The 20641-nt window shown below is 39.3% G+C and overlaps 1 protein-coding gene across 2 annotated transcripts in view; it reads left to right on the top strand.

The window, feature by feature from the left end:
* cpne5a (copine Va) overlaps positions 1 to 20641 on the top strand; it is a 64597-nt gene that overhangs the window by 37563 nt on the left and 6393 nt on the right. For both annotated transcript variants that reach the window (XM_063894534.1, XM_063894526.1), the window contains 6 exons: positions 1927 to 1980; positions 2555 to 2616; positions 14920 to 14966; positions 15731 to 15912; positions 17369 to 17496; positions 19314 to 19416. In XM_063894534.1, coding sequence (XP_063750604.1) covers positions 1927 to 1980; positions 2555 to 2616; positions 14920 to 14966; positions 15731 to 15912; positions 17369 to 17496; positions 19314 to 19416 — 576 coding nt within the window. The remainder of the gene's footprint in view (positions 1 to 1926; positions 1981 to 2554; positions 2617 to 14919; positions 14967 to 15730; positions 15913 to 17368; positions 17497 to 19313; positions 19417 to 20641) is intronic.

Raw genomic sequence — 20641 nt, 5'->3', positions numbered from 1 at the left:
GTTCAAATCAAGTGAAGAACATGGAGGATACAACAACTGCACAGAACTGTAAGCAACCTTTTACTGAATGTTTGGCTGCAGCTGTATCACAAACACTAGCCTAAAATCTTTATTTCTGGGAACAAGAAACACACTTCAATATAAGGCTGAATCAGAACGCCCTTCAACTTTTCAGCAAGGTCTTGTAAAGCGTCTTGTAAAGCAAAGTGTAATGACTTTAGGAGGCTCTGGTTGTTAGAGTTGTTATTATGGCTATTGGAGATCAACTGCTAGTGTCCTCTGCCTCTCCTCCCCTTACACAGCATTAAGCATCTAATAGGTTAAGGGGTGCAGCTGACCAGATGAGGAAGGATGTTTCTGCGGGGAGAATACAAATGGGAGTGCAACATATTGCTGCTGATTACTGGTTTTTTGGGTTGGTCCTTGGAGGGTAAGATTGGGTATTACTGTTCAGTGCTTCGGGGCTCCTATCATTCCCTGCTCATTAAAACACTTGCCATTTTACATTAGCTTTTGAATTAGTCATGAAGGTGGCTTAAGGAAAGAACAGGGCTACTGAAGAGTTGGAAGGTTGTGGTAAGATGGAAATAGGTAAGGAGAGATCGAGTGGGAAAGAGAGACAGAATTACTGAGTGGAATGCAGAGTTGCCCTTTCATGTTGCTGATATGGCCGATGAAGGTGCATCCATTACCCTTCACCAAATGCCTTTGTATTTTAATTAGACAGTAAAACACAACAATTCCTTCATTTCATTCGTTTCCAGGTCAGTGCCCTTGAATCAATTTCAAGATGTGGTCAAAAACAACATGAAGCTACCTCTTCATCGTTGACAAATAAAGAATTTGAATAGGTCACCGACCGCTGTCTTTTCAACTTTACAGAAGTTGACACTTTATGTTCTCAACCTGACATGCAGGGGCCCGCAAACATTAGCTGTGTGAGTTAGGATGACAGCAGGCTAATGCCAACAGAGCCTGATGTAATTAAGGGTGATGTCTGTGTGACATGATGTGAACATGGCAAGACTGAGTGATGACTGCCAGGCACGATAATACCGACACATTATCAGCAGATAAAAGCTTAAAATGACATTTTCATTATTTTAGCCAATGAACGTGTACATTTGAATCCCGAAAACAGCATTATGTTAATTTCTTTAAAGGAGGGACCTGATGTTCCATGCAATTAGTTTGAAACAACATATTTGTGTGTATAAGTTTTAGTATTTGACAACGATCAAAATAAGTTAGAAAACATTGGGGTATCAGATATCAGCAGAAATCCAATATTTTGAATCCCTAATAGCTGTGGTGTACCTTTTACTTTACAGTTCCCTCCAGGCTAGTGCTTCATAGTGTATTTTATGCAGTCTGATGGAATAAGCAGTAGAGATTTGGGATTACGATAGTTTACTGTTAGACAAATGTTTTTTGCCTGCAAGCTCTTAAATGTATTCTTTTAGAACAGGAAGTACTGGTATAATTTAAAATCAGGTCTTCATGCTTATCCCTTTTTTATAGTTTTGTTTTTTGTGCATTTGCCCACATTTTTCTACACTGGTACATTGCTACAATAGAGTCTAAATGTGGTTATCATTCTGTTAATCACGGGTGAATAATGGCTAAAGATACATTTGATGCACTATCCTCACATTTGGTAATGTGCCTGTAAAAATGTACAGCACAGTGTAGGTGCTTATAAGAATCACCCTGGATAATCAGTATCTCGCTGCGAGGCGTGATCAATGCTATCTCAATTCTCACCTCCTGCAGTTATTGGATTCAGTCGCCCTGCTTCATTATCCTTACAAACATGGAGAAGGAGGACAAAGGTGTTTTTATTACCTGCCTAAGGGTGGATAACAAGAATTGTGCTGAAAGTTTATATAATCATCATTCTTCTTTTCTATTCTGCCGTCATACCAGGTGCTGAATGCAAAGAAGAAAATAAAGAAAAAGAGATACATCAACTCTGGGACGGTGAGACTGACTTCTGAGATAAGAGCATTTCTCCCGTTGGACTCAGGCCCCGACATACTTTGCTTTTTATATCTCAGGAAGTTTTCTCTCAGTGGATGGCATGAGGCGGTTCAGCTCTGTTTAATGTTTTTTTTCATTCCCAGTGTCGGGGCTTATGATCCAGACAGTAAATTTAAGTAAAGGAAAAACGGGGTGAAACACCAAGTCCCTAGTAATGCACAAAGGAGCTCTCGTCTGTGTCCTGTTGGTGACGAGAGGAGATGGATGTTAACACATGGGCCAGTCTTTTTTACTGCCGGAGTACTTTGGCTGCTCTTGCTGTATGCGGTACTCTGTAATTAAAATTGGTGGCTAGTTATCCATCACACCGATTATCCATCAGCACACAGGCAGGCTGATGTTCTCTCAGTGATTGTAATACTAATATTCTACCCGGGCGTCCAAATCATCCTGCATGTATAAGTCATTTTGTGGGTGGTTAGCTCAGAGGTCAGTGTTAATGTGCAGATTGGTAGATTTGGTTTTGCCTAATTACCGTGCATTATAATCAGTTTCAACCTTTTCTCTCTCTTAGGTGTCCTTGTTGTCATTCAATGTGGAGTCAGAGCACACCTTCCTGGATTACATCAAAGGAGGGTGAGTGAAAAGGTTGTCTGGTGATGATGTTAACACAGGAAGTCTGACTATGTATAAATAATTTTCCTAAAGTTTCCCTTCACTCACGGTTTTGCTTATTTTGTCTTTCTTTGGATGTTTGAGCTTCACTGTGCAGAATGAGGTTTTTGCAGAGTTTGACACTAAAAGGCTGTTTTCACATGTATCTGCTCGAGGGGTAACGTTTCTCTCTGCTCATCTTAAATGAGAGCACAGCTGGTCTGGAAGCCATTCATGGTGAAGAGTGTACGGCAGACATGTGGACTCGAGTCACATGACTTGGACTCGAGTCAGACTCGAGTCATGATTTTAATGACTTCAGACTTGACTTGATCAAATTCGGCATGACTTACGACTCGACTTGGACTTGAATACTATTAACTCGAGACTTGACTCGGACTTTGCCTCTTTTACTTGTAATGACTTGACATGCCTCGAGTCAAAAGCTAAATTTCCTGATCATGGACATCCTTCCCTGCAATGCGAACCTGCGAAGCCCCAAAGACCGCAAAGTGAGAGAGCCGGCAGGCAAGTGCGAGCAATGCAATCATGTGGTGGATTTTGGCCTTTTTGGATTGGATCAGGGACCTAACCAGCGTGATTGGATAATCCCCGGGTTTCCCCTCATTAATATTCACGATTTCCCCGGATTTCATCTACGGAAAAGATGCAATTGTGCCACGGAAGGGAAGCCTAGTCGAGAGCTGTCCGTCTGGTCTGCATCTCTCTCAGTTGCAATTGGCAGGTTTAAGATCCAGATTAGGTTCATGGTTGTGAATTATCTATGTAAATCGACTCTATAGATAACACGTTCATTCTACATGTTGAATGATGATAGCGTAATACAAATATAGGCTATACATACAATGACAAAACTGCCGTGGGCGATATGTTATCCGTATCCTTTGTTAAAATGAATGTTCAATAGCTCTATGCCAATGGGAACAACAGAACGTGCGCATTACATATGGACCAATGCGACACGTTCATTACGGCCGTGGACCGATAAACACTCAGTACCGTACGCACACCAACCGGCATTTGCGTGTTTAACACCTTGTTTAACACCGTGTTTAACACTGGCGTTACCGCCGCTTAACTTAAATAATGAAGAACTGCTTTTAATTACGACTTGGCCGAGATCTTAACTTGCTGTTCATGCGTTTCCCATGAATAGCCTACTACTATAACTCGGAGCGGAGCAGGATATAATGCGCATGTGCGACGTTGCTAGGCAACGTGTACAAAGGCTGGGGGGGTGGGGGGGATGCCCCCAGACCCCCCAGACCCCCCTACAACGGTTTAGTTTGTCACCTTTTTCAGCCCTTCTGAGTTTGCAGGTATGTACACAAATAACTAAGATTAGGGAGGTGTACTCTGTCTCTCTCTCTGTCTGTCTGTCTCTCAAGCGCCTACCCCCAGCACCTTTCATTGTGTGTAGTCATGCTGCTTAATTGTTATGCAGATTAAACATTGTTTTATTGAAATATTAGGTTTCTTTGTGATTTAAGCAAAATGTTGACCTACTGTAACTGGCATCCACTGAAGCATCAATGCCAGTTACATGCATCCACACAGTCCATGCCTCACTAGTCAAGGCGCTTTACCAACTTTAGGATGACAGTGGTGCCTTCCGTGCTCATACATTTCTAACCCACCATTCACACACAATACTTTGAAGGTCTTTGGGCGCATGCGTATATACAGATATATAAAATATATGCATAGTTTAATCTGTATGTATAAAAAAATACTGAAGATTAGGTTGATATGTTGAAATTGTGTGATCGTTAGTCTGATAATGGCATTACTAAGTGAAGAGTACATGATGACTTGTTCAGGACTCGAAGAAGCTTGGGACTTGGACTTGGACTCGACTTGGCTTTGGTGTTACTTGGACTTGGACTCGACTTGCCCTTCTCTGTCTTTACTTGGGACTTGACTTGGACTTGACTGCTGAGACTTGGGACTTACTTGGGACTTGCCAAACAGTGACTTGGTCCCACCTCTGGTGTACGGTACAGTTAAGAAGTCTCTAGCACTTAAACTTGTTGTTTACTTCATATAAGGAATAGATGCAATTTTAAGAATTCAGAGTCATTTTTCGGGAGGAAAAGAAATATCACACACACCATTATCATTACAAGCATAGTTCATTTATATGTCTTAAAAATGTCTCAAGTGGATACTTAATTACTTGTGTTTTGTTTATCATTATTGTGTAGGAATTACAAACGCACAGCTTATAATGATGTTTTGTATTCCACATGGTGTTACACAGAAGTGCCTGAAAACCAAAACAAATCTGATGCCTCACAAAAGCCAAACAACTTATTTGACTAAGCCAGTGTGTTGACTAAATCCTCCACTAGCAGCTTGAATGAAAGGGTGTGACACTCAGGGAATGGGATTCTAACCAATGGAAATTTGCAAAAGCTAGGACCAAGACACGCACACAAGAATCCATGCTTTCATTAATTCACAACCCTGCAAACACTGCAGACAAGAAATGGACACACACTGCCACATTTTAACCTCCCACGTGTGAAAACTGTGGCTGGGAAAAGATCTGTGTACCAACCAACCAACATAGTAAGCTATAGAGCTGCTGATTGAAGCTCCTCAGTTCCCCTGACTAATCGTCTTTCCAATATACTCTATCCTACTTTTACATTAACTTCATTATTATTATTGACTGCGGTTACTCATGTGTGTAAAGTGTTGCCCCAAACGAGACACTGTTGTCCACATCCACTACTATGGTGTAAATGAATATGAATGACTATGATAAAATATGGAGAAGATCTGAGAGCTTATTTAAGGGTGGGCAACCAGTCACATATGGAACAACGTTTCTCTCTGGATTAATGGCTGCCCTGGTTTCAGTTTTCTGCTGCTTTGCTACTAATGGCTGAGTGTCCCAGATCTGTTTTGTGGTCTCTCCAGCTCACACAGAAGGACACACACATACACTCACATTGACTCAAAGTGTTTTCATCCTTCGCTTTTAATAACTGTAGGAATTGGGAGGGAGAAGGAAAATTATCAAACAACAAGTACTTAGGCACTGTATAGTTCCAAATCTAAAGGTACTGCATTTACATTTTACTTAATTGGGCTCTGGTCTTTTATGTTTGGGAATCTTACATCATTTCATAATCAAAAAATCCCCATTACACTTATCCAAGTTCTGTATACAAATTCAAATGTGAGCAATAATATTTAAACAAGATAAACAACTAGTTGTTTGCAAAATGTTTAATACCGCATTAAACCATTTTGCTCTCATGTACCTGTTGACTTTTCGGAAACAAAACTTTGATCTGAATCTTAATCTAATATATCACCACATAAATATCAATGTATTCATTTGCTCAGATGGCAAAACCGTGTTCCTGAATTACAGGGGTGACATATCTGGCAGATGGTTTCTCAAAAAAAGTGGCTTAACGTTAATATTTATGATGTACCAAATCTAGCACTCCAACGAAAAAAGTAGAAAAGTACGGATGGACGTGTTTCAAGCGCTAGGAACTCTTGTGGTTACAGGCCAGACATGTGGACTCGAGTCACATGACTTGGACTCGAGTCAGACTCGAGTCATGATTTTAATGACTTCAGACTTGACTTGATCAAATTCGGCATGACTTACGACTCGACTTGGACTTGAATACTATTAACTCGAGACTTGACTCGGACTTTGCCTCTTTTACTTGTAATGACTTGACATGCCTCGAGTCAAAAGCTAAATTTCCTGATCATGGACATCCTTCCCTGCAATGCGAACCTGCGAAGCCCCAAAGACCGCAAAGTGAGAGAGCCGGCAGGCAAGTGCGAGCAATGCAATCATGTGGTGGATTTTGGCCTTTTTGGATTGGATCAGGGACCTAACCAGCGTGATTGGATAATCCCCGGGTTTCCCCTCATTAATATTCACGATTTCCCCGGATTTCATCTACGGAAAAGATGCAATTGTGCCACGGAAGGGAAGCCTAGTCGAGAGCTGTCCGTCTGGTCTGCGTCTCTCTCAGTTGCAATTGGCAGGTTTAAGATCCAGATTAGGTTCATGGTTGTGAATTATCTATGTAAATCGACTCTATAGATAACACGTTCATTCTACATGTTGAATGATGATAGCGTAATACAAATATAGGCTATACATACAATGACAAAACTGCCGTGGGCGATATGTTATCCGTATCCTTTGTTAAAATTAATGTTCAATAGCTCTATGCCAATGGGAACAACAGAACGTGCGCATTACATATGGACCAATGCGACACGTTCATTACGGCCGTGGACCGATAAACACTCAGTACCGTACGCACACCAACCGGCATTTGCGTGTTTAACACCTTGTTTAACACCGTGTTTAACACTGGCGTTACCGCCGCTTAACTTAAATAATGAAGAACTGCTTTTAATTACGACTTGGCCGAGATCTTAACGTGCTGTTCATGCGTTTCCCATGAATAGCCTACTACTATAACTCGGAGCGGAGCAGGATATAATGCGCATGTGCGACGTTGCTAGACAACGTGTACAAAGGCTGGGGGGGTGGGGGGGGGAGACCCCCAGACCCCCAGACCCCCAGACCCCCAGACCCCCCAGACCCCCCTACAACGGTTTAGTTTGTCACCTTTTTCAGCCCTTCTGAGTTTGCAGGTATGTACACAAATAACTAAGATTAGGGAGGTGTACTCTGTCTCTCTCTCTGTCTGTCTGTCTCTCAAGCGCCTACCCCCAGCACCTTTCATTGTGTGTAGTCATGCTGCTTAATTGTTATGCAGATTAAACATTGTTTTATTGAAATATTAGGTTTCTTTGTGATTTAAGCAAAATGTTGACCTACTGTAACTGGCATCCACTGAAGCATCAATGCCAGTTACATGCATCCACACAGTCCATGCCTCACTAGTCAAGGCGCTTTACCAACTTTAGGATGACAGTGGTGCCTTCCGTGCTCATACATTTCTAACCCACCATTCACACACAATACTTTGAAGGTCTTTGGGCACATGCGTATATACAGATATATAAAATATATGCATAGTTTAATCTGTATGTATAAAAAAATACTGAAGATTAGGTTGATATGTTGAAATTGTGTGATCGTTAGTCTGATAATGGCATTATTAAGTGAAGAGTACATGATGACTTGTTCAGGACTCGAAGAAGCTTGGGACTTGGACTTGGACTCGACTTGGCTTTGGTGTTACTTGGACTTGGACTCGACTTGCCCTTCTCTGTCTTTACTTGGGACTTGACTTGGACTTGACTGCTGAGACTTGGGACTTACTTGGGACTTGCCAAACAGTGACTTGGTCCCACCTCTGTTACAGGCTATGTATTTTCATTGTTGTACATTTTAAATATGATATTAAATAATCCACTTTTATTCCCTGGAGGGGAAATGCAGGTATAAGTAGTAATTACTGCTGGTGTTATTCAACAGAAGCCTCACCGTTTGTTCAATAGTAAAACTAGTAAACACTGATGGTTGACCTGAGAAGACTCTTCCCAGGAGAACAACTTGGACTGAACCCAAGTGTGTGAACACGTGTAGGAAGAGTATAGGTGTTCCTATTTGGAGAGTAATCAAGAAGAGTATTTTAGATAACGAATGTGCTCCTTTAGAATTGATATGAAAGGTGAAAATGAACGTGATTGCAGCGTCTATTTAAGGCTGCACATGTCTTTCTGTTACCTTAATATGTTGTTAAAGGTCAGTTGTGTGTAACTGAATGTCAGTGCTCTAACATCAGATTGTAATTTGACTTTTAATAAAATCATCAGTCTGATGCCCGAAACTGCTTTTTATCCATCGTGTTCAATGAACCGCGGTAATCTTAATCATCATTTTTAGACAGAAATAAGAGTGCTGGATTACCCCATCCATTAATGAGACCCAGCATGGGGAGTGACACATTATGTGGAGTGGTGCTTCATATTTTTGTTACAGACATTTAAGGATGTTAAAAGCTTATCAGGCACTTATGTGGGGTTTCAGCGATGTGCTTGGCTGATGACAAAGACTATTACTTTAAAAACACTCAAGGCAACAAAAAAAAAATCCATGAAAGAAGATGACTCCAGCATCTGTGTTCTGATATTCTCTCTTGAGGTCGTTTAAAACATCATGAAAAAGTCACTGCAGACTCGTGCCTTCTGTTGTCATATTCTCCCTAATGTTTTCTCTGAAAAGTGCTCTCAGCAATGAAAGTCCTTGTGTATTAAAATTCTCAGAAGGAGCAGCGGAGGTAAGAATTGCCTAAAGGATACAATCAAAAACACGACCGTTATAGTGGATGCAGAAGGACTCAATTTTACAAAGTGTTTAATGTTTGTATTTTTTTATTGAGGGTCTTGCTTTTTTTGTTACATAGTTTTTAGTGTCGATTTGTATCTGAAGGCGGAAATACTACATGCATTAAGACTAAGGCAGATTAACTTTGAAATTACATTGATCCAAACACATTGGCTTTAATTGAAATATTCTACATGTAGAGATTTAATGCACCTTTATCTTTCTTCCATTATATTAGTTGGACACCACACCTAGTGCCCATAGTTTTTCAATAATAAATGACTCACAAATGTATTATACTTCACACACATTTATTATGTCTGATTAATTCCCAGCTTCATTCACATTTCTCATTGTTAACCTATACTGTGTGCTTAGGCTTTTAAAAAATATGGCAATGATGTGACTGATGATAACGAAATCACTGTGTGCATAATCCCTGTTATTTTAGGCTGGTTGGGAAAAACAATACCAAGATATTTGGTGATGTTGAAGGACATTCAATCAATATTAGAGCACATTTTCTTCTGGGAAAAAGCCAGGAATCATCTGACTGACTTCTATAAAACATGACAGTGATTCATAGCTGTCCGCTCACTCTACGAGGACATAGAAATGGAGCCATCGAGAGGTCATTCAAAACCTCTAACATTAATACTTTACTGTATGTCCAATACAAAATGGAAAAACAGGTTAAGAATTACAAAAATACATCCAATACATCTCCGTCTTTGTGCATACCAACAAACCTGATAATTTTCCTTTATGATTGTCTGTTTGATTCCTCTTAATCCATCAATTTAGAATATTACATTCTTCAGTCCCTTCATTTTCAAAACATTTTGTCATGTCATTTAGATCCACACTCAGTTAGCGGTTTATTCGGTACAGCTTTCTTTTACTTGTGCAATCTAATGCAACGTTCACAAAACAAATCCAAGGTTTTAATACTCGGTTTGGGTTTGCACCATTTCAGAAAAGTATTATTTCAGCATGCTCAACAGGATGCTGTAGTTTGTGTTGCCATATGTCGTTGGATAGTCTCTTCTTTTTTCCTGCGAAAGGCCTCTATGATCTGAAACATTAATTACTGTCATTTAAAATACAAAGCTCGTATCGGATTCATGAGAGTGTGGCTTCTCGCTCCTTCCTTCGATATTAATGTCATGAGCCGGAACATGTGTGCACTTTCCTTCAGTTCTTTTTAGGCCTCGCCATCTCTCTCTTATATGTATATTTTAGATGCAAGCCTGAATATTTTAAAATATTATTTGTGCACTGCTGTTAGATCTTCATTATAAATTGGTGCTATGGTAGCTATGAGATTTGTGACACAACTGAAAAGATATCATTTCACTACGTCAAATCGGCCAAATCCTAAAGACTGCAAGACAAATTAACAACATTACTAGTGCTATCAGTTGAGGGATGAAACAATGGGAAGGTACTTTTATTATTATTTGTATTATTACTCATGATGGGATTGCGATGAACTGTATCAGAAGTTAAACTAAAGATAATTTAAAAATAAGCAGTTGCTGTTTTGTTTGCTTAAACTAGGAAAACAATATACAACATTGAAGTCCTATTAGTCATTATAGCTAGATCATTATCTGCACTGAACATTCATCAAGATAGGTCAGAATATTTGTGTAACCCTTTATTACTGTTTCTGTCTCAAACGGCTTCACAGACACTCGCATTATGAGAATAAAACCAACCTCCCCCATACCAATAACCTTTCAATTGAGGATGGTTAGAACTTTCAAAAGCTCATTAGAAAGGAAAAGATTGGCCCCAGTGGGAGAGCCAGACATGCAGTAGGAGCTGGAAATGGGCCAATGAAGATTAAATGTATGTTCAATCTCTACATTAGATGCATGCGGTTTTAATTAGGAAGCTAGCATTCGAGGAAACATTCAGCTCACATTATTATTACAAAAAAAAAAAATAGATGTTAGCAATCTGATGAAAGACATAATACAAGAAAGCACTTATACAAAAACGCTTTTTTTACCCTTATGTGTTATTTAAAGTGAAATAGCACTAGGACAGACTCTGCTTATTGACAGATGTTCAAAAAGACTCAAATATTCATATTTTCTGCATAAACAACATTTGCAATTCATGAGCTCTGGCAAAATTGTGTTTGTCCAATAGATCACGTAGATTTGATTTGGCGTTTTTCCCTCACATCATGCAAGTACTAAAAGCAACTTTAAAAAAAGCTGATCCTAAAATAACCCTCCCGTTAAGAAAGATGATGAGAAATGTGAGCTTCAACCTGTATACATCTTGATCTTTTAGATTTTATTCCTCACCTTTAATACATGTTTTCTATACTTCTCCTTTTCTAGGTGATTACTAACATGATGTATTGAGATGATTTTCTGGAGTGGAGGGTAAAAAAGCTATTTCTTCTCCAGTGATAAATCATGATCAGTTTCACAGTGAATTCATTTTTCCTAAATTTTCATTAACGTTCAACTGGGGCAGAGAATTCAAACCGAGGTAATTAAAGTCCAAAAGCCACATGCTGCTCTGGTTCTGAGAGGCTGATAAAAGATTTATATTCTTTACATAGCATGTTGAGATGTTTCTTTTTAAATTAAATCTGCAGTGTGATCGGCCGTGTAATGACCTGTGTGGAGTCTCTGTTGTGTGGAAATCGAATTAAGCTTTAATAGTTTCATCCCAAAATATCTTGTTGTCCTGAAATTGAAGAAAGTGATGCGATTTTATCTAGGTTTTCTCTGGGATCAGACTGCATAGGTGGGTTTTAACAGAAGTACACCATGTTTCCTCTTCTTTTAAAACTCCCCTTTCACTGATAATAAAAAATTGAGAGATGTTTCTTCATTCTTAGGCCACTTTATTTTTTACTGCATGCTTAGGGTTTTGTAAACTGTTAACTTTGTAAAAACTACAGGAGGGAAATGGTTTTAAAGTTACAATATTTTGTGCTGCGATGGTGTTTCATTGTGACATTGGGTCCCTGTCGCTCCTGTTTACAGGGAAGCAGAGGCAAAACACTTTAAATGTATGTTGCGTGGTTAGTTTTGTTCAGGGAATTGCAGCAACTGTAACCCAAATCTTAGCATGGTAGACCTACCTGACCTTTTCTGTAACTGCCACAATCTAAATATACCTTTACCTTTATAGTTGTAGGTTTATTTTCTTAATAATTTCCCTCTGAACATTGTTCTCAATGTCAGTCCTCCAGGTCCCGTCCAGAGACGAGATCCGATTGGCTAAAGTTTTTTTTTACTCAGAAACTAAGCTTAACGAATGGGCCAAAGAATAAGCCGTTACATTTTGGAATGTAACTGAAGTCGGATACCAGGAGTTTTTATTATATTGTTTATTTTTTAACATTGCAAGAAAAGATGTTGGAATAAAAACTAAATAATTTTCAACTATGATATTTTATGTGAAGTTACAAACGTATTTTTACACAATGTGTCAGTTTTGAAGGTTAATTAACAAACACATCAGCATTCAAGGAAAGGCAGTAAAGCACATAGAGGGAACATTAAGATCAACTATCAGGTCTCCAACAAAAATGTATTTAAGTAAGCTTGGTGCGGAATAGCTTTCCTATCTTATATACTACTGTACATTGTATAAAATAATGTAATGAAGGGGAAAAGGTGCTGTATATTGTGTTCATTTTACCCCCGACTTTTATAATCAAACCTACTCGCCTGTGCATACCTCCCTGCATCTCATTAAAAGCACTTTGCATAACTGCTCATTGATGTAGTGTGGATAGGCCAATTTACAATCACATACTGGTGGGCTTGTGGGTTTAGCTGCATTCTTTGTCACACTGTTTTACATTACATTTATTATCCCATTCATCCCAGAATGCCAAGTCTGAAGGGATTGCATGTTACAAAGACTCCTGCCATATGGTGTCTGTGCTAACTGCAAGGGGAAAGTCAGTATGACACTGATCCGGTTGTACCTATTTTAAACTATTGCAGTAATTCAAGGTGATTACAGTGGTTGAGAAGCTGTCATTTTATCTGAGAACAAAACTGAGAGAAGAGGAGATGCTTTGCCAGTTGTGATGATATGAAAGGACAGACTGAAGCTCACAGGGAAATATGGGACTGCTTGTTCTAGAGGATTTGTTTCTAAATCAGGTTGCCATTAAAAAGCTGGTGTCAGATTCATGAACTCAGATCAAATGTAGGAACCGATTATGGTACATTAATGTTCCCATAGAGCAATAGCACACTCTAAGACAGGTATGATATTGAAAGATGAGTGAATAATTGCCCAGTCTCAAGGACTATAGATACAATGCACTGATAAACATAGTATCCTCAAACCAGCCATTGATTCAAGGCCCAGAAAAACAGACAATACTGCATCATCAGTCAACTTCAATCCACATTGATTTTTATGTCTCATAATAATGTGTAAGCTTGCATCTTAGACAAACCCTAGAAGTAAAGATAATGAATACATCTTAATTAAATGTCTGCTCTGCCACAGACAGATATGTGTCCCCAGAAGACCATGTGTCCATCCTCTTTTTTTTTCTCCAGTAAAAAGGGTCAATGATAATGCCCTGATTTCTGAATCTGTTAACCTAGGTCTGCGCTCTCCATTTGCCCTTCTTAGTTCAGTATGTGATTATTTTTTATATATATTTAAGGATTACGAGTTTTAAATGGGTTTGGGAAGTTAAAGCTTTAAATGTCAGGCACCAGTAATACAATGTACTTGTCCTTTTTAAACACTGATATTAAATGTAATTGACCGTAGCGATACTCTCACTCACTGCAGAGTGTAGCAGCTACTGTCCAAGGATAAACTTCCAGGTAATGCTCTCATGATCGACTGTAATTGGCAGTTTGACTGACAGTTACTGTGTGACTATGACTACTGTCCTGCACTCTGCCTGAACCCTACTGTACCTTACCGCTTTGCCCTTTTAGCCAAATATTCAAAACTAACCATAGAAATCAGCAGAGAGTTTGAAATTGAGGCAGCATGCCATTGTAACAATTTCCCTTTGTCAGCTGAGCAGTCAGCTCAATGCTGATTAATGAGCTGGGGTCAAAGTCTCCCAGGAGGAAGTCGCCATTATCTCTAATACTGCGCTTGTGGGAATATCTGAATAGAGGTGAAGTCAGGAAAGGCAATCAGTGTTAATCACAATGAAAGAGCACACACTTTGATCTATGCCCCCCTTCCCTTTCCCTCCACGTTTGTCCCACTGGGCAAACGGGCAAATCCAGCAGAGACTAGTTAGGCCATGTTTAGTTTTTTATCAAGGTTTGGCTATTATTGCGGGTTCATAAATAAAATATAACCAGCAGTTTTTAGACATTTTGTGAGGCTGTTTTTTTTTTGGTGTTTTGAGGGTTCATTGACTGGAAGACAAATGTTTTTTAATGATTATACAGCAACCCTGTGAAACAAAGAGAGAAACAAGGAAACAAATGTAAACTATGATTATTATATAACTCAATGGGACAATTGGGTGCACAGTATACAGGATTGTGTAAATGTTCATATATCTTGGGTTTTCTTTACAGCTTTTGGGCTGTGTTTATAATCATAGCTTTCCTTTAGTTATGTTCAGTCAAATCATAAAGCCAGCTTTATTACTCTGCCTAAATTATTTTTATAATTGTTTACAAGGGATTGGTAAACCATGTTAAATCTTGACTTCAGGTGTTATTTAAAAAAGTCAAACTGCCTTTAGGACGCTGTTTGACCGTTAGCACATTGATGCTTCCTCTGTTTGATTAAATTGAACAACAAGTCTTGATTAGATCCTATGTTGCCCACACAATAAAGGTGTATTATCCTCACTATATTGGGTTTCTTTTGTCACAGCTTTTCACAGATGAGAGGTAGAGCAGTACGGTGAAACCAGGGAGAGCCTCATTAAACTGCAGCGCTGAGTTCTCCTGCCTCTTTTTGTTAACACCATATTTTCCCCCATTCATCTGTTTCAGGACTCAGATTCACTTCACAGTGGCCATTGATTTCACTGCATCAAACGGTGAGTGTTTTCACTGCCATCACCCTGTTCTGCTTCCATTTGTCTTCTGTTTCATGAGTATGGCATTTTCCATGACTCAAAGAGGGGGCTGGATTTTCTCTCCCTGCTTGTTATATTCCATCTTTTATTCATAGCACAAAGAATTATAAACCGAATTTAGGAAAGGTACAAAAAAAATGTTTTATCTTGTGCAGGGTACAAAGAAAACAATATGCTGTGAATGTAAGGGCAGAATATGCATAACACATGCTATACAAGATGAGATGGTATGTTCATGTAGATTTGCAAATGTAAAGATTTGAAAAACATCAATAACTAATGGAAGTTAGATTTTTTTTTTTATGAAGAAGGTCATAGCGATAACAGGTATCTCCATGCTTCCTCTGTTATCCTTCACCTAATGAATTCTCAAACTTAAGATCACGTCCTGTCATAAAAAACAAGAAGGTGTTTTAATCTATGTGGAGGTTGTGTCTAAAAAGTCGGGGGGCGGGGGGGTGGACATTGGACATTGCTTGGCACATTTAACCAAGTAATGTCCATTACAACAGTTTGAGGTACTTGTTCCTTCCTTCTTTAAGTGAAATGACACATTTTGAATTCCAGTATTGTTATTAACACATAGTATATAGTCACATTGATCAACTCTGATTCAGAAGATCCAATTTAGTCCTGGCCCTCTCACATTACTCCAGTTGCGGCTGTCAGTTCGGCCTCTCTCTTATGGTTTGCTTCACTGACTCTGACTTCTCTTGTCTTGGAAGGAAATCCGTCCCAGTCTACTTCACTGCATTACATGAACCCTTACCAGATGAATGCCTATGCTATGGCTCTGAAAGCTGTGGGGGAGATCATCCAGGACTATGACAGTGATAAGATGTTCCCTGCTCTGGGATTTGGTGCTAAGCTGCCCCCTGATGGAAGGGTTTCCCATGAGTTCCCGCTGGTGAGGAAACTATGAGCTTATTTCCATAGACTGTATATAAGAAGTGAGCGTATAAATCAATCGTTGGTTTGTAGATCCCTGTTTTAAAGGCTCAAGTTTTTACCCATTTTGTTCTTTTACTTATTTTTGCAAACAAGTGAGTCACCCCCTGCTAGCAAACAGAAAGAATGCAGGTTTAAGTAATTTCTGCTCTTCTTTACTGACAGACGCTTGGTTATTTCAGACACTCTATTTGTAATTCAGCATCAGAATTGTTCATAACTTTAATTACTTTTTGTGGAAATTAGTTTTTGCTTTCCCAATGGAGCTTATCTTTGAGTATGAGCACTCATTTGTGTTTTCATGCTCATATATGGAAAGCGTGCAATATGGATGTGTGCATTTTGAGATGAATACTTCCACACCTCAGATATGCATAATTCAGAGTGAATTTCATTTACCTTTTATAGTGCAAATTAGCTTCTGTAAGGCTGAAGGATCTTCTTGAATCAAATTTGCTCCTCTGCCAGTTAATGTGCTCAGGCTGCTGCATAGTACAGCCTAATCAAGAGTCTGTCTACTGGGTAACGTCTGCATCACTCCATGTTTCCATTAGAATTTGCAAATTAAGATTCATCTCGCCATGTAATTAAAGCCTCATTCTTTCATGCTTTAGATTTGTAAATGGGTTTCAAAGTAAAGTTGGAGTCCTGGTTGAAATACTTTTGTAATATACAGTATGTGCCTTGTAGATTAGGAAGCTAATCAGTAGGGTTTGACAAGCACGTGCCTGGAGCAAAGAACGCTTTGTGAACATATCATTCAGTCCTGCAAGAGTTACTCCAAGTTCAAACACAGAAGTTTGTTTACCCAGAGCCATGTTGTCTTTCTAACACCCTTTTTGTTTTGTCTGTAACCCATTTAGAGATAGAAAATGGTTGTTGGATGTATTTTTTAACGTTTCAACATGTCTAATTTACATGGCAGTTAAAAACAATACATGTGTTAAAAAAAACCTCATTGGGGTTTTTGTTCAAAATAGGTTACTTACTTCTGTAATTTACTTCTTCTGGCGGTGAGCTATATTTGTCATTTTCTTCCACAGCACAGTATTAATTATAAACTACTGTGGGAGAGACATTGTGATATCTGATTTCACTTTAGAGGGTTTATTAACTAGGCATTCAGAAAACACTACACAGAACAATATATAGTTGACTATGTATTAAATAGCCAACATATCTTTGTGCTTTGCTAGGATATACATTTCCTAATTTTAAATGTGTTAAATTCAAAAGGGTTACATTTATATACATGTATATATTTTGCTTAATGAATATTGTATAGAAACCAGCATCCCAATAGTCTTAAGCTTGGTGTTAACTGACACACTAATTATTGTTTACATCAACAATTACATTCTTATGTCAAGCCTGTTTTATTCCATTCTGTACTAATGTTATTGTTTTTCTCTCAGAACGGCAACATTGAGAACCCGTACTGTAACGGCATGCAGGGGATTCTTGACGCTTACCATCAAAGCCTTAAGACGGTTCAGCTGTACGGACCCACCAACTTTGCTCCTGTTGTGAATCATGTGGCAAGGTACAAGAACAGATTGCTGTACCAGTCAACATCACAGAGCTTTCTTTGAAAGTCAATCTATAAAAAAAGACCTGCTTTCAGAGGTGTTAGGACAGTGAGTGATGGTTTTTCTTTGAATTGAGCAGAACTAATGAAGGGAAAATAAACAATCGGCTGCCAAGCTCAGATGAATAGAAATGGTAATCAGGCGTACAGTATGTGGGACCAGATATTTCTGAGTGCAGGTGCTGGATTGCTTTATAGAAATCTAGTGTGGTGGGGGGCTGCTCCACATATTTTGTTGAAAAATGTTCAAGATTCAGACAGAAGTTAAATTATAATAAGGCACAGGTGTAAAGTCCCCCCACCCACACCTGTGTTTTAATACCTGACTCTCGGACTCATGCTGGGATTTAGCTCTCAGTATCGTGACACATACCTTGCCTTGAACTTGAATATTAATGACTAAAGGTTTGTGAACTGCAGTCCTGAACTTGAATTTCAGATGAGATGTTCAGCATTTGCTTGTATTTCTGCTTTGTTAACAATTACAACATGAATACATAAGCCACATAAAGTACCAGGGGCCCCAAAGCTATGACTTTTTCAAGGCCTTTCCCCAAGCAGCCTCACAACGCAACTGTCTCCCTGTCTAACCTGTATAAACATTATGCTTATTTTGCATACAACAATGTATCAACAATCACCCACGAGTGTGGTTTATCTGTAACTAGCCAACCCAAATACATATTTTATAAATATATTTGTTTTTATCAGTGGTGAAAAAGGTGACAAAGATGTAATTCAAGTAGTTCATCTTAAGTACCTGAGACAAAAAAGCTCATAGCAAAACGCATCATCCACATACAAACATATTAATGGATGCAACACACCAGAAATAAAGGTCCTAGCATAACAAAACAGTGAACGATAATACCCGATCAAATCATAAATACAGAAAATGCCATTATTTATGCTCTCTGCCTGTGCGTTCAGTACAGAGGGCGTATGGGTTGATGGCAGCAGACAAAGCTGTAAGTGGATAATGGTGTTGAAACAGAATACAGTATGACAATCAATTTCAAATATGTTGAATTTTCTACGCTTTTGTCAATGAAGGAATTTGAATCTCGAAAATGTACACTATCTACTCTGCCAATGTGATCAAATGTCTCAAGTGAGTTTGTGGCAAGGCAGAGGAGGAAGACAAAGCTCTTTTTTAATCTCCTAAACACCACTCATCCCTCTTGCTATGTCACTGACTGGCCCGCATTTGATTAAACTGCCAGCGCCTCAAAGTCAAATTTACCATTTTAAGAGCGGGAGTAAAGGCTGACCTCTGACCTGTCCTTGGCTCTTATAGTGTGCTGCAAGGTTTTCTCCTCCTTTTGCTCATCAAGTGTGTTCAATCATTGCAAGGTGATCAATAATGCTCTGAGAGAGTAAGACTGCAGCATTTGCATAAACAGTTTGATAAATTATTCATAGAGGTGATGGGCAAATGAAACTAGGCCACGCTCACTGTGCTGCCTCTGATGGGTTTCATAATATTGTCTATATAGACCTCCGAGACTCGAGTCGCCATACAAGGTATTTCACTTCTGTGCATGTCTATATTAAGTCTTTGTGTCACATGGTAGGCGGGGGGGCCACTTTTTCTCTGTTTTTAATCAGTGACACAGTGATTGCTGCGATTGCCTGCCTTCTCTGTTGTTGTTCAAACCAATCCCAGAGTTTTATGTTAATTAATACACACATTGTCGGCATGATTTATTTTTAACTTAGCTTTACTTTAACAAAGTCTATGTGACACTGTCTTAAACAACTCTGTGTTTCAGCTATGCAGCAGCAGTGCATGACGGGTCCCAGTACTTTGTTCTGCTCATCATCACTGACGGCGTTATATCAGACATGGCCCAGACCAAGGAGGCCATAGTAAATGTAAGTGCTGCTCTAACACTATGCCTAGGGGACTGTTCACCTCTCTTTCTCCCTTTCTTACTCCCTCCATCCCTCCCCACTCTTGGCTTCCTGTTTCTTAGGGGTTTATAAGCCAGTAGCGCTAGATTTTATAATTAATGGGATGTTTTTCTGCTCCAAGTGTCTCACCCCTTGTGTTTTGTTGTCCAATATGTTTCCTTTTTATTGAGACCCTCGGAATGCTGAGGGGCTCTGCTGGGATTCACTCTCAGGTCGACTGGTTCACTTTATCAGAGGCACAGCTCTCACCCAGCGCTTTATCTGAGGCACAGGAACACGGTGCTCTGACCCACAGCAGACTGGGTTTAAAGGGAATTTGCGACTGTTAATCAAACCATTCGAACAGCCACACCTTCCTTTTAAGATCTTGTCTGCTGCTCTGCACAGCTCAGCCCGACCCTGTTGCGTTCTGCTGCCACCTCCCGCCTCTCAGTTGGACTTGCCCCCCAAATTCCTGCCCATAGAGCTGAGGACTGACTGACCTGCTTCATTTGGCCTTTAGCTTTTGTTTTGAATAAATACTGTAAATCCTAATGAAAGACTTGTGTGCAATGCTCATTTACACACTTTTGGTTTCTTATTTGTTCTCTCAAAAGCTGTTATCTGTCTTAAAAATTAATATTTGTACACATCATATACCTGTGTCAATAATGTTGAATGTACTGCTGGTGACCAAACTCTACAGGCCAAATCAAACTAGCACAGCTTCACATCCAGTGACTAATGTGTCCACACATCTCTCAGGACAGCCCCTGGGGGAGTCTTTGCTTTGATGATATTCCTTTAGGCTCCAAATTTCATTTCAGGAGTTTTAATAATAAAAGGGGGTCTCTTTTTGACCTGGTAGGCCAAAATATAAATGAATTTGTGCCCTGGTATTGGATTGTGTCTCCGGGTGTCAGTTGGTTTTCTGGATAGGAGGCTGGGTCGACCGGTAACTTCATAAAACCCATGAATATTTTAAAATTGAGGGACACTTTTTTCACCTGCCGCATCAACAAAACTAATGCTCCACCGGTCTGGTCGACGTACAATCAAACAAATTGCCACAGATACCCTGCTACTTAAGAGTCCAAAAAGAGGCCAGTTATGTCTGGCTTGTTTTTTGGCAAAATGTGTAAGCAAATAATCCATCAGCCATAAAATGCATCCATAGAAAACATGAAGCCTTGGGTGTAAATATTTC

The sequence above is a fragment of the Eleginops maclovinus genome, chromosome 1, assembly GCF_036324505.1.
Source record: "Eleginops maclovinus isolate JMC-PN-2008 ecotype Puerto Natales chromosome 1, JC_Emac_rtc_rv5, whole genome shotgun sequence".
Taxonomy (NCBI): Eukaryota; Metazoa; Chordata; class Actinopteri; order Perciformes; family Eleginopidae; genus Eleginops; species Eleginops maclovinus.
The sequence above is the reverse complement of the archived record's forward strand: the minus strand, read 5'-3'. Positions and strand labels throughout refer to the sequence as shown.